Source organism: Triticum aestivum, chromosome 1D (genome assembly GCF_018294505.1).
Source record: "Triticum aestivum cultivar Chinese Spring chromosome 1D, IWGSC CS RefSeq v2.1, whole genome shotgun sequence".
Taxonomy (NCBI): Eukaryota; Viridiplantae; Streptophyta; class Magnoliopsida; order Poales; family Poaceae; genus Triticum; species Triticum aestivum.
This window is the reverse complement of record NC_057796.1, coordinates 310,951,894-310,965,339: the sequence shown is the minus strand read 5'-3', so window position 1 is coordinate 310,965,339 and position 13,446 is coordinate 310,951,894. Positions and strand designations below refer to the sequence as shown.

Sequence of the window (13,446 nt, the reverse complement as noted above, 5' to 3'; positions counted from 1 at the left end):
GTCGGCGGCGGCGGCGCGGGTGTGGGTGGGGAGGAATGAGAGAGTGGAGAGAAGAGAGGGGGGGACGGCCGTTAACGTACCCGCCTCTTTGCCGCCAGCCAACGGTGGGCAAAGATTCTTTGTCGTCTGCTTGCGGACGGCAAAGAGGTGGGGCCGGTGGGCTTGAGTTGGTTAAACAATAACTGGACCCACCCACCTCTTTGTCGTCTGCTAGCGGACGGCAAAGATTCTTTGCCGTCAGCCAGCGGATGGCAAAGAACTGGCTAATGGCAAAGACTTCGTTTGCCATCAGCCACATCTTTGCCGTCCGTTTTCTTGTGGCTGACTCTTTGCCGTCAGCAAGCGGACGACAAAGAGTGGGCAGACGGCAAATAAGCTAATTCCAGTAGTGAGACCTCCAAGTGAGAAGATCCCCCAAGTGGATTCAAGACCCCTTCATGGGAAGATCCTTCTAGGATTCAAGACCTCTCTCCTCCAAGGATTGGGATGAACTAGCTACCCTTTGTACTCTCTTGTGTTGACTTTGGATCTTGCACCTCTTATGTGTATGTGGATTTAGCACATGTGTGATTTGGATCTTGTTGATTGAGTGTTTTCCCTCTCGTGTTCTTCGCGGGATTTCCCCTCCAATCGTGAAAGATCGGCCAAATAGGGTTCCACCCTACATCACTACCCTTCCACCACGTCCTTCTTAGCCCTTACGCCTTGAACGACCTCAAGCTCTGAAGAGGAAGACACCATCATCTCATAAGCTATATTTGTAAGGGTCTCATTACTGCATCTGCTTTCTCCTGATGCATTCATGTATGTGAACACTAACAACCTCGTGAGCTCTAGCAAGCCACCACGGATGATTAGCACAAGGAGCCCATCATCAACGTCGACGAGGAGGGGTTGTGACATCAGGATTAGTGCTTGCACTGACGAGGGCTTATGCTCCCTCGCCTTCCGTAGATGTGGAGACTAATGCACCAACAAGCATGTTCAAAATCTTAAAATAAGAAAGGTAGTGGAATATCATTTTAAGGCATTTATCGGACTTTGTTGCAGTAGTTTGTTCACTGGAATATCATTTTGTGATGTGCAAGACAAGGCAACACACATTGTAACACTTCGATTTTAGCACAACATTGAATTTTCCAGGTTTGTTGCATGTTGCATGGTGGTTTCTATCTTTGATGTTGCGCTCAGTTGTTGTATAACATTTATTCACAAAGCTTATTTAAATTAATAGCAGTACGCATGTCTTACATGTTGCACACGAGCCATTGTTTGTTCACTTTGTTGTGGTATTACTTTGGGGATTTTGCATCCTTGTTGTGGCGAGGGAGGTGATATGGGAGCAATTGGTGATATGGGACAGGGGAAGATCTTATATTAGGTTCAAGCAGACGGCGAGAGTACATCTAACCTAAGAAGTGCAAATTAGCCATTTGGGAGTGAGATGGGATCGACAATGTGGAATTAGCGTATGTGTAGGAGATAAGTGAATCAACGAACGGATGTTGTTTGAACAGACAGTTAGGCGGCCATCCGATCCTATCAACCTGACGCGTGACCACCTATATAAGCATTCACATTTAATAAAGATGTAGCTTATGTATTAATATGATAGTTTTAAATAGTGCACTATCTCGGATTGTGAAGTTGTGTAGGACGGGCTACATGGAGCCCATTATTATTTTTTTAAACGAAAATGATGTTTTGAAGTCTCAAAAAATATAAAAATCATGTGAAAACATATACATATTTGCGTCGGATCTATAAAGTTTCATTAAAAATATTATGATTTACACACAAAAAAATCCCTGCCCAACAAATTGTCCCATTTAAAGTATGTATTTGTCTTTTTTGTCTACGCCACATATGAAAGTACATCGTTATGAAACTTTTCTCAAACGTGTTATATATGTATTTCTGTATGTACAATTTTTTTCCCAGTTTTTTTTTTTGCCCTGTGGAAACCCGTATTTTTAAAACGGCCTCCATGTAGCCCTCACACTAAGCGCATCGTGTACAACTTAGCGTCTAGACATGCCATACTGTAGAATAACTGTACGGCAGAATGTTCCTACAGAGTTGAAAATCTTAGCCAAAAGAGACTCGAGATTAATTCATTTTCAAGAAAAGAAAAAAGAAGTGTTGCAATTTGATCAACAGTCAAAATATAAGTGTATAATTATGTGTGAGATGCAGCATCAAGGGGTAGAAGTTTCTATTGATAGAAATAACTCACTAGCAAATGATGATTTCTAGCTAAGCCAAGCTTCTGGGACTACTACAGCTTGTTTATCACTGTAAAGTTGTGCATTACAGTACAGTTAGATATACACAAATAGTTAGATTTTTACACTCATTTCCTTATTAAAAAAACTTGCTAAACAAGGACATGCATGGATGATGAATCTGTAACAAGAAGAGAGCCCATGAAATCTGTTTGATTCCAACAGTCGTCTACACAAGCTATCTCTGTCCTCGCCTGTCATGACAAAATTGGAGGATGAAACGCAACATAATTTAGGCATAGCTCGCAAACAATGAGCCGTGTCTATCTACGCAACTGAAACAAAGGAAAAGAGAGAGAGTGTGTGGTTTGAATTTTAATATACCGCAGTAGATGCTCAACATTGTAGAGTCGTAGAACCTGAGCATGAAACTGGTTTCTCAGTCTCTAGTGTGCAATGATTCAGCTCTCTGTAGTGCAACAGCCCCCACTGAATTAACTCGTTAAGTAGCACCGGTTAGTTTTGTCCCTTTGTGGCAGCTTGCACAAATAATGTAGTTCTCCTACAATTTGCACACATTGTTCTTCCTCATTGTTTCTATACTTCCTGCTATGGTTGATCCAGCAGTCCCCACAAATCCGAGTGATGCACAGCTGCAAACAGATTCTTCGACGTATAATAAAATTTCCGGTAGTTGAACTGGATCACAATCCTTGTTCGTGTTTCCTCTGATCTCTGGAAGGAATCCAGACCTTATGCCATGTTCAGCAGCCATAAGCTTCTCGGCAGTCTGCAGAACATCATTTTCCTTGAGGGTGTACAGTTGATATTTCCCATCTTTTGCAATATCTGCGAGATAGGTTTTCGTCCAGTTTGCTCTGGGAAGATCAGTCATGAGGAAAATGTGAACAGAACCACTGTTCTTGTTTGTCTTCATTTCCACCTCAAGAGATTTCAGCTTCTCCTTAAGGGCAGAAAAGGTAGATTTCCAGTGATTCTTAAATTGGCCATCTAACAATCTTAGTTGTGCGCAAAGAAAAGGCTCCTTAATCTTGCTCTTAGCAAGCTCCGTCCCTGCAGCCATGATCTCTGGGGCAAAAGGAAGGAACTCAATTTTCTCAAGTAGATTCTGTAATCTATGATCCTTTGGTGATTCATGGATATCAAAATAAGACTCTGATCCCTTGTATGGTGCTGAAAAAAGTGTCCCGAAGGCCAACAAGGTAGCATCCTCAGCTTTATTACCAGGCCCTAAACTCTTGTATATATCTTTACGCCTCCTAACATATGATATCCTCTTCTTCCTTTTTAACTCTTCATCTGGTTGAAACGAATCCAGTGCTCTATCATTATTCTCCTGATATGTCCAGACCGTTGTTCTACAATCATCCTGAACAGGATACACACAACCACTACTTTCACTGCCTTCTAAACCAGACAGCAAAGATCGGCATCTGTCATAGTCACTTGGCAATGATCCACCACCAGAAACAGAACAGCACAACCCAGAAAAGCAAGTTTTCCGCATATCTACACCGCACCATAATGAAACAAACACCCTGAAATCAATTGTCTTAACCAAAGGCTTCAGTGGGGACAGATCAACTATGTCACCCATCGAAACATACCTGAAGCGTAAAAGGTGAACATGGAAACCTATTATGAACACAGCAAACTAGAAAAATTATATCACTATTGTGCTAATCAGAAAAGTGAGTACTCTGCCAGTGTAAGTGTGTAACAACCACATTACATCTATATATTCAAACTCCTCTTGGCAGCAATCTCACCGTACTGGAGTCTCCATCAATTACGAAAAAGAATCAGTGTGATTCTAAATCATGAAAATTGCCTAGCATTCTTACATTTTGGTGTTTGCATTGTTAACATTGTAATGAAGCTCTAATATCTCGCAACATGATTGATTTTACTAAAGAACATCGTGATCTTCCAAACAATCAGTAAACCGAGCAGACGCAACGCAGAGAAGGTGTGGTGTGAGCCTTACCTCTGCTCCCGGAGGAGCTGCATGGCGTGGTCCCAGACGGCGGCTCGGAGGTCGGAGGGTTCGGCGACCCTGAACTTGGGGCAGCTCCCGAGGGCGACGGCGTGGTGGTCGAGCACGGGGGGCACGACGAGGGTGCGGTTGAGCAGCGCGGCCGCCACCGCAGCGTTCCGCAGCTCGCCCACCTGGTTGCTGAACCCGCTGTGCGGCGCGTACCACAGGAACCTCTCTCCCTCCAGCTCCGCCGAGCGCCCACACCTCAGGGTGCCGCCGCCACTGCCGGGGGCGGAGGCGGAGAAGGGGAGGAGGGAGCGGAGCAGGGAGGAGTAGGCGGAGGAGAGCAGGAGGGATGCCGGGAGGAGGAGGAAAAAGATGGCCACGAGTAGCGGCACGTGCGACCGTGCGCTCCGCCTGCGCCACCGACCGCGGTTCGCCGGCAGGTCCATCTCGCCGGCGGCCACCGGCAGATTGGATCTTACGGTTGCATCCGATACCAAGTGAGTAACCGAGCTACCTCCTGGCCCATCTAATTAGTTGGGCTCAAGTGGGCCTGCTCATATCATTTCCACCCGCAATTAAAAACAAAATCCCAGAATCCAATCCACAGGGCCACCGACGAGTGGGACCCCAGAGGTAGTCAAAGGTGTCAGTCAACCTCGCCGGCGACGTGCGGCCGTTTTTCCGCCGGAGTGGGCGCAACGTCAGCAATCCATCCGCCGATAAATTTCTATATCCTCTTTCTCTCCCTCCCTCTGTCCCGCGACACGACACTCTGCCCTTGGACTAGGAGTGGGAGAGCAAGGGCAGGGAGTGATGGCGATAGGGGCGTTCGTGGACGCGCCGGCCGGCTGCTCCGGCGGGTACAGCGGCCGGGTGACGCCGTTCGTGGTGCTGACCTGCATCGTCGCCGGCAGCGGCGGCATCCTCTTCGGCTACGACCTCGGCATCTCCGGTATGCCTATCTTCTTCCTTTCTTTCTAGAGTAGATTGTTAACCTTCTTGGGCTCAACGGAAAGGAATATGAGAACTCAAAGTTAGACGTTGGACTTGGAAGGAATTAAAATCGCATTCATGGCTTACTTGTGGAGATGGAGATTTTCTCTTCCATTATTGGGACACAAAAGCTGATGAGTGTTCAGGGTGCTTTCCTCTGTTCCATTTTTCTTCAGGTCAAAATGATCTAGGGCTAGGCCTTTTAGAGGGATTATAGAAAACTAAGAAAAGGAAAAAAAAAAGCATGCGTTTAATCCATCATTGGGCAATGGATTCGGTCGACATTACGCGATGAACTTAGTTCTGCGTATGCATTCTTCCAAATTCCCTGAAACTGAATGCATGCGGTTCTGAATTTTTGTAGGTGGTGTCACCTCCATGGACTCATTTCTGAAGACGTTCTTCCCGGAGGTGTACCGCCACAAGCAGGACAGCAACGTCAGCAACTACTGCCAATTCGACAGCGAGCTCCTCACCGTCTTCACCTCCTCCCTCTACATCGCCGGCCTCATTGCGACGCTGTTTGCGTCGTTTGTCACGAGGAGGTTTGGCCGCCGCGCATCGATGCTGATCGGGGGAACCGTCTTCATCGCCGGCTCGGCGTTCGGGGGAGCAGCCGTGAACGTGCCCATGCTGCTCCTCAACCGGATCCTGCTGGGAATAGGCCTGGGGTTCACTAACCAGGTAACTCTCTCTCCAGTAATTCAAGCCAATGATCTTTAAGTCAGCGTGTACATGTGGTTCAGGAGATTAAGAAAATCTGTAGCACAGCGAAGTTTCGTCAGACATGTATAAATTTCTTTTGGATAATATAGAGAGATCATCCTTCCGAACCCTGCATCAGTTCACAAATCTTGTGTGGATGTGTGGAGCTGGAGAAACAGTGACACAAGTTCTGTGTACAGACATAAGATTCCTGTAGATGTAATTTGTCCCAACCTCCAAGTTGATGACAATGGATAGCTACATGTTTACAATGACAATTTACATGTCTGTCTCCCAAATCCCAAAGAATCATTGCATTGACTACCCGGTAAGTTGTGTTATCTTGTAGCAAGTGCATGTGATGTTTGTGGATAATATTTTTCTTTCTCTAAAAATACATTGTGAAGTACACTAAATACCTTACTGTGGTTACTGTTACTTATTTTTCTTCCAGTCGATCCCATTGTACCTGTCAGAAATGGCGCCACCGCAGTACCGCGGTGCGATCAACAATGGATTCGAGCTCAGCATCAGCATCGGCATTCTCATTGCAAACATCCTCAACTACTGTGTGGTGAAACTCGCAGCAGGGTGGGGCTGGAGGATATCCCTGTCCATGGCCGCAGTCCCTGCTACATTCCTGACCATCGGTGCAATCTTCCTCCCCGAGACGCCAAGCTTCATAATCCAGCGGGACGGCGACACCGACAAGGCGAGAGCCCTGCTCCAGAAGTTGCGTGGAACCACCTCGGTGCAGAATGAGCTGGATGACTTGGTCTCTGCCAGCAACCTCTCGAGGGCAGCCAGATATCCATTCAGGAAGATATTCAAGAGGAAGTACAGGCCACAGCTTGCCATGGTGCTCTTGATCCCTTTCTTCAACCAGCTCACCGGGATCAATGTGATGAACTTCTATGCCCCGGTGATGTTCCGGACAATCGGCCTCAAGGAGAGTGCCTCCCTCCTGTCGTCGGTGGTCACGCGTCTCTGCGCGACATTTGCTAACATCATAGCGATGTTGGTGGTCGACAGGTTCGGGCGCAGGAAGCTCTTCCTCGTAGGAGGGATCCAGATGATCTTGTCGCAGCTCGCTGTCGGCGCCATCCTAGCTGCAGAGTTCAAGGACAATGGGTTGATGGATAAGGACTATGCTTTCCTTGTGTTGATCACCATGTGCGTGTTTGTGGCGGGCTTTGCATGGTCATGGGGACCTCTCACGTTCCTCGTCCCTACTGAGATCTGCCCACTGGAGATCAGATCAGCAGGGCAGAGCATTGTGGTCGCCGTGGTCTTCTTGATGACGTTTGTGATCGGCCAGACATTTCTGGCCGTCCTCTGCCGCATCAAGTCGGGGACGTTCTTCCTCTTTGCCGCGTGGATATGCGTGATGACGCTAGTGGTCTATCTGTTCCTGCCAGAAACAAAGAAGCTTCCGATGGAGCAGATGGAGCAGGTCTGGAGGGGGCATTGGTTCTGGAAGAAGATTGTTGGGGAGGAAGGTGATAAGGAAGAGGAAGAAAAGGAGAGGCAAGAAAAGAAAATCGACTCGCCAAGCTCCTAGCGACTTCTGAACTTGAATGTATTTCCATCAGACTGCAAGGACAAACATGGTACAGGATTTTAATTAGCAGATAAGTTTGTAAGTATGATTGCATCTAATTGTGTCACCTGACAGACCTGTGGTTGCTGTTGCCAGTTCCTACATATGGCCATTTCAAACGGTGAGATTACTGATATGAAGTAACTGGAATTTCAGAGAAAAAAGATAGTACAAGTGAACCGTCTCTCAGAGTCAGAGGAGCTGGATTGTCTGATTATGCATCATGACTTTTGCTAAAGACGTAAAAGTGACAGGCCCTTGGATGGCCAAACGGTGCACTCGTGCACAACCCAATAGCTTGGAAATATGTCGATATATCTGAAAGGGACTGGCCACTAGCCACTACTGTCTGTCACCAACCACACTTGCAACACTTGGTGCATAATGGAGGTGAGTGCAAATGCAGAATCAGGATTGAAAGGTACAGTCCCAGGGAATATCCCAGATATAGCATCTGTCCCGAAGGAGAATCCAATAATCCGTTTGTTCTTGCCACAAATACATTAAACCATATAGACACATGCCAACCAAATAAGAATAAAATCATGCAGCAGTCATTGGTAAAATATTTAGCATGGCTTCTTTCAACTATAAGATCTTGAATGAGTGACTGGATAGCCAGCTCCAAATTTCCAGTATCCGGACAAAATCTGGAGACAGTGCTTCATCATTCAGTAATGACCATTGTATAGAACAGAATGAGCAGAGCTCACTTCAAAGGTCCAATAACTGACTGATATTTCTTTTTCTTATATAAGAGTTTGCAGTACAACCCTGGAGATCAGCACTAACATTAATGATTCTGTCAACATGCACTGGGCATATCATGTGCCATACAAACAACAGATGCATCCATACATAACATAACTTACAACACAGGGTACATTGGACAGACTACAGACCACAGTTAATCTTAAAAAGAAAAGAAAAGGAAAAGAGGCAAAGCTTATTTTTGCCAGGGCTCATCTAAGTGCAGTTTGTGTGCTGAGGGGGCTCAGGCCTGAGCCCTCGTTGGGAGATTTGCCTGGAAAGCCGATTGTCTATTTTGACCTCCTACCATTTTTAAGGAAAGAGAGGTAGATACCGTATCTTGCTTGGGATCCCCTATGCTTAGCTTCGACATGCCCACCAGTTCATCAACATTGATTGGACTCTTTGAATGAACCGGAACAGGCTTAACAATCTCATGTGTTCCTTGTCCAAGATCATCTCCATCATTCTGATTTTGCCAGAAAGGAACTGAGAATTGCAAGAATGGTGAGAAATATGCTGGAACTAGCACCGGATAGCTCGACTGCAAATTCTCAGGCATGATAGCAGAAGCGGAAGAACTCTCTGCAATGACAGAAGTATCTGACTCCATAGATTCTACCTCCTCCTCCTCCATGGGTGGAGGTAATGGTGGGTGATTTAATATCTGGGCCTCAGGTTCTTGATTACCAGGTAGGGGTGGCAGGTCTGACTGTAAAATACACAAGATACCGTTCAGTTCTGAGTTATATACATAGTGCAAACTAATATCTTCCTAATGAAATGCGAGATGAGAAATGCATGACTGTCCATGCAACACTACACAATTTGTTCAAAAAGATAGATTTCTAGCATGAGGAACTAAGGTAGTGATATTGTAACTACCACCACAGAAACGAGTAATCCCCTTGCGGTACTACTAATCAGGTCAAGTTATGCCACACAGGTGTAATAATCATTCATAAGATGTAGCAACCTACCTCATCAGGCACCAAATCAAAGAGGCTAGACCTTCTCTTCCTTCTGCTCATATTGGCTTGGCGTATAAAATATTTCTGAGCATGGCTTGCTACTTGAGTAGGTGTTCTTGAGACCACAAAATTACGAGAGATTCCTCGCCAATCACCCTTTCCAAGCTTTTGCAGTCCAAGCAAAAATCTCCGATGTTCTTCTTCAGTCCAAGGAACCCCTGCCAAAAAGCCATCTTAATCAGGAGCATGGCACATAAAACGTTGCACACAGCCATGCAGTAAGGGCTTATCATCTCAAGCTATACAGAAACTGATAAAACAGACGACTTACAAACAGAAGCACAAGAAAAAACAGTACACTATTATTGTGTATTTGTGTTAAATGGAACATTTTAAGGAGTGTATTATCACCACATTAAAATTACACAAAAAAACACCTCTGGGGGAACATGAAACTAGAAGCAGCTAGTGAACATAACTGGTAAATTCATCACCGCATCAGTAGAGTACTGACAAACGTAAAATGTCCTTAAATGAAACAATGAAGCCAGACAAAAAAAGAGGGTGCAACAAATGTCAAGTTTTTCCTATCCCTGGACAAGCTATATAGAACGTCAAGAAGACAACACTACAAAATTACAATCCAATTTTCTAGCTCGGATAGATAACAACAAACAGGCAAAGGGCAACTAAATCTACATTCTGTCGTTACCCTCTATTGGTTATAATCCCAAATTGGAGAGCGCCATAAATAAAAATATGTTTTGCTTTGAAGAATTTCCAGCTGTAGCTTGACTTGAAAATTAAAACCCCAACCTTGATAACCAAGATTAAATACACAAAGACACTAATCACTGGTCATCACCAACTCAGGGATTGTGAGAAGAAACTAGCAGTAATAAAAATCAATGAAGACGGTCAAGCTTTGGCATGTGTACATCAAATATTCACTGGTATTAACTAATTAATCTTAATTAACATCTTTCCTTGCAGAATGTAGCTGTGCAGGTAATTAAAAATGCTTTATATAAATATCGATTGCATCATAATGCAGTACCACATTTATGCCAAAGGTGAGACTTTACGTTACGTGTTAGTTCGTCAGCTCAGCGTCTTACGTGGCTCTATACACGCTTCTGGAAGCACAGAGCAAAGCCAAATTTATGATGAATCATCCAATGAAAAGAAAGCGCTAGGCGTTAATTGTGCGGTTTGCCACGGCCTAGCGTTTATCTCACCTAGGTGCACTTAAGCGCACACGTAGCATGATTAAGCACTATGCGTTATATTGTCGCCTAGCGCCTTCGCGCGCTTTTTTCCACTGGAATCACTTATGATCGCCGCTCTTGACAATCCATAGTCCCTGCTAAACGAATCCATACCTGAGCTTCTGAAAACATCTGTCATAAGTCATGATCCAATCAAACGACATCCACAGTGTATACATCATCCTTGCACCGATTTAATGCAGGGGGTTGATTATTAGCTCAAGAATCAAGTTATCCAAGTCTACAGTGCTGGAAAATACCATTGCAGCTTCTTCCAACTGGATTTTTGAAAGCTAACAGTACCATCTCAATCAAAAATTGGACAGGGCAGCACACGCAAAAAGAATTATACACGGGCATGAAAAAACAATTGGAGCTGAGAGGATCTAATCTACTAAGTGAGGTTTTGCGTCGGCTGAGGAACTGAGCCACAAAGTAGACGTCTTTAGAGGAGGGAGGGAGAGAGAGATTAGCAGGCCACCTTTCTTGCGCTCGCGGTTGGCGGATGATGATCCCTGCACGAAGTCGTCGGAGGCGTAGCCCTCTGCGGCGGCGTCGTGGCCGACGTCAGCGGGGGATGCGCCGCCGCCGCCGCTGGTGGATCCCCCGAGCAGGGAGAGGTTCCCCATGCTGGCGCTCTTGCGGATGGATCCATCGGTGAGGCGCACCCCGAAGATCTTGACCCCGCGGTTGGGGCACGTCCGCGAGTTGTGGCCGTTGTGGCTGCAGTGCGAGCACCGCCTGGTCATCCCCGGAGCCGCCAGCGCACCCGCCGGTGTAGGAACCAGGCGGCCGCGCACGCCGGAAGGGGAGGGGAGAGGAGAGGTGGGCTGGGAGGAGAAGCGAAGTGTGGTGGTGATGAGAGCAGAGGAGACGGGAGGAGAGAGGAGAGGAGAGGAGGGGATTGACTGTGGAGTGGTGATTGGTTTCGGTGGTCGGGGCTGGGGAAGGGAAGGGAGGGAGCTCCGCGCGTGTGGCCGTCCACGTGGCGGATATTCCCGCAAGGATATTACGTGGGTGGGTGGGCAAGAGCGGCGAGCGAGAGGCTTGTGGGTCACACCTTTTTCTTTCTTTGGACACGGTTTCTTGCGGTCGCCTCCTTTCGTTTTCGCCGTTGGATCGTCGGATCTCCCATTCCTGTTCGTCGAAAACGCGAGCAGCTAGCTAATTAATGCTTCTCGTCAAGGTTTACAACCAGGCATCTCCAACGTCCTCGGTATCCGTCCGGACGCACCTGTCCGGACTCCGTAAGCCATTCAACGATGACCCATCGATCCGTGAAGCAGTTTGAACCATATTTTTTTCGCAAAGTCGAAACAAATTGGGGACTTTATCGGAGTCCGGACACGAACGGCGTAGGACTTCAGCACCCCCGACTCATCAGAAACTGAGTGGCGGAGCCCGCGATTTTGTAGCTGCCTGCACTATTTTCGCGGTAAAATCCCTCACTCACTTCTTTCATCTCGCCACTCTCCACCAAATTCTCGCCCTTTTCCCCCACTCTCTTCTTCCCTCCCGCCGCTGACCCATGGATCCGGAGGAGAACCTGACGGGGACGGAGATGGTGGAGGATCCAAGCATCACGCTCGCCCGGAAGATCAACTCGGTGACACAGCAAAATCGCCGCGTCAAAGCCAAGGCCGCAAAGGAGGAAAAACTCAAGAAGCAGAAGGTCGATGGAGAGTGTGCTGGTCACAGACGAGGCGGTGGGCATGCAGGCCACGGGCAAGGTGGAGGTCGGGGCGGCCCGGGCCGCGGGACCTCACCAATCATGCAGATGCCGCCATGGCTGAGACATTACAAGGCCATGTACTTCTACGCCGCCAAGCAGCTGGGGAGGCAGTCCCCGGCATCCCGCGCCGTGCCATTCATAGTCGAGGTCAGCGCGACATGCTGCTTTTCTCGGAGTGTTCATCTCCGCCGATTATCCGGACGTGGACAACAAGCGTGGAGCATATGGGTGCCCGCACGCTGTTCGCTGGTATGCCTAAAGCGGGATAGCTGGCATACGACAGCACAGACAGGGGGATGTACGAGATCATGCACGAGGGAGGCGGAAGGAGGTGCCTATGAGAATGGGCTGGTGGATGACTCCGAACCGACCCAGTCTGGCACCTAGAAACAACCGAGCACGCAACAGTACACCCAGTTCGGCACCTAAACCCAGCCGGGCACGCATCAGGACTACAACCAGCTAAGTGCGGACACACAGCAGCAGGATTGGGCCACCGGACAACGGCATGAGGAGGAGGAGGGCGAGGACAATGATCTGGATGATTTCTGTGGCGATTCAAAGAAGATCGACATAGGAGAAAGCTTCAACATGCGGAAGAACGAGTTGTTGTGCGATGCATGGTTGGCTACTAGCCTCGATTCAATCCATGACACGGAGCAAAAGGACATAACATTTTGGGCCAACATTCATACTTGGTTCCATGAACACAAACATTCCGCGGCCTACTGTGACGCTATCATCCACAACTGTGAATCGAACTCCCTCAACCATCTATGGCACACCATCCAACAGGCCGTGTCGAAGTATTGTGGCCACTTGAGGCAACTCATCGCACGGTGGCCTAGTGGTGCGCAAATCATTGAGCAAGTAGGTTGTTAATATGTACAACACTTGCCAGATATGCATTGTTGTGTAGATTATTTGTAGCTGGATATGCATAGTTTTGTAGCCGGATATGTATGCATTAGTGTGTAGATCATTCATGTTCGGATATGCATAGTTTTATAGATCATTCGTAGCCGGACATGCATAGTTTTGTAGATCATTCTGTAGTCTTCTTGTGCGTATTGTTGGTTGAAGTTGAAAGGACAACCCAAGTGGAACATATACATTGCCAAGACCGTCGCCCAAGGCACCGAGGAAGAAACCGGTGACCCTACCGACCGAACAAATGAACCGTCCAAGAAGGTTAGA

The 13,446-nt window shown here is 47.2% G+C and overlaps 3 protein-coding genes across 4 annotated transcripts; 1 reads left to right on the top strand and 2 right to left on the bottom strand.

Moving 5' to 3' along the window:
* Positions 1–2,168: 2,168 nt before the first annotated feature.
* On the bottom strand, positions 2,169–4,756 carry LOC123181684 (O-fucosyltransferase 30). Of its 2 annotated transcripts, XR_006491820.1 has the most exons (3): positions 4,234–4,756; positions 2,610–3,853; positions 2,169–2,479 (listed from the first exon to the last, which is right to left on the bottom strand). XR_006491820.1 is itself a non-coding variant. In XM_044594004.1 (2 exons), the coding sequence occupies exons 1-2, from the start codon at positions 4,674–4,676 to the stop codon at positions 2,788–2,790; spliced, it is 1,509 nt and encodes a 502-aa protein (XP_044449939.1). In that variant the 5' UTR covers positions 4,677–4,756; the 3' UTR covers positions 2,169–2,787. The 2 variants fall into 2 exon arrangements, 1 of the variants encoding a protein (XP_044449939.1); XM_044594004.1 differs by having other exon boundaries at positions 2,169–3,853.
* Positions 4,757–4,849: 93 nt separating this feature from the next.
* Positions 4,850–7,581, top strand: LOC123181683 (hexose carrier protein HEX6). Its single transcript, XM_044594002.1, has 3 exons — positions 4,850–5,182; positions 5,588–5,907; positions 6,383–7,581. The coding sequence occupies exons 1-3, from the start codon at positions 5,044–5,046 to the stop codon at positions 7,487–7,489; spliced, it is 1,566 nt and encodes a 521-aa protein (XP_044449937.1). The 5' UTR covers positions 4,850–5,043; the 3' UTR covers positions 7,490–7,581.
* Positions 7,582–8,247: 666 nt separating this feature from the next.
* Positions 8,248–11,462, bottom strand: LOC123181685 (transcription factor MYBS3). Its single transcript, XM_044594005.1, has 3 exons — positions 10,999–11,462; positions 9,259–9,467; positions 8,248–8,990 (listed from the first exon to the last, which is right to left on the bottom strand). Exons 1-3 carry the CDS (start codon positions 11,264–11,266, stop codon positions 8,523–8,525), a joined length of 945 nt encoding a protein of 314 aa, XP_044449940.1. The 5' UTR covers positions 11,267–11,462; the 3' UTR covers positions 8,248–8,522.
* Between the last annotated feature and the right edge of the window lie 1,984 nt (positions 11,463–13,446).

Coding starts and splice junctions, on each gene's coding strand:
- LOC123181685 (XM_044594005.1), bottom strand. CDS start 11,266: ATGACCAGGCGGTGCTCGCACTGCAGCCACAACGGCCACAACTCGCGG. Junction 9,468..10,998: donor CAACCGCGAGCGCAAGAAAG/GTGGCCTGCTAA, acceptor GCTTTTTGGCAG/GGGTTCCTTGGACTGAAGAA. Junction 8,991..9,258: donor TTGATTTGGTGCCTGATGAG/GTAGGTTGCTAC, acceptor TGTATTTTACAG/TCAGACCTGCCACCCCTACC.
- LOC123181684 (XM_044594004.1), bottom strand. CDS start 4,676: ATGGACCTGCCGGCGAACCGCGGTCGGTGGCGCAGGCGGAGCGCACGG. Junction 3,854..4,233: donor CAGCTCCTCCGGGAGCAGAG/GTAAGGCTCACA, acceptor TTTACGCTTCAG/GTATGTTTCGATGGGTGACA.
- LOC123181683 (XM_044594002.1), top strand. CDS start 5,044: ATGGCGATAGGGGCGTTCGTGGACGCGCCGGCCGGCTGCTCCGGCGGG. Junction 5,183..5,587: donor CTACGACCTCGGCATCTCCG/GTATGCCTATCT, acceptor GAATTTTTGTAG/GTGGTGTCACCTCCATGGAC. Junction 5,908..6,382: donor GCCTGGGGTTCACTAACCAG/GTAACTCTCTCT, acceptor TTTTTCTTCCAG/TCGATCCCATTGTACCTGTC.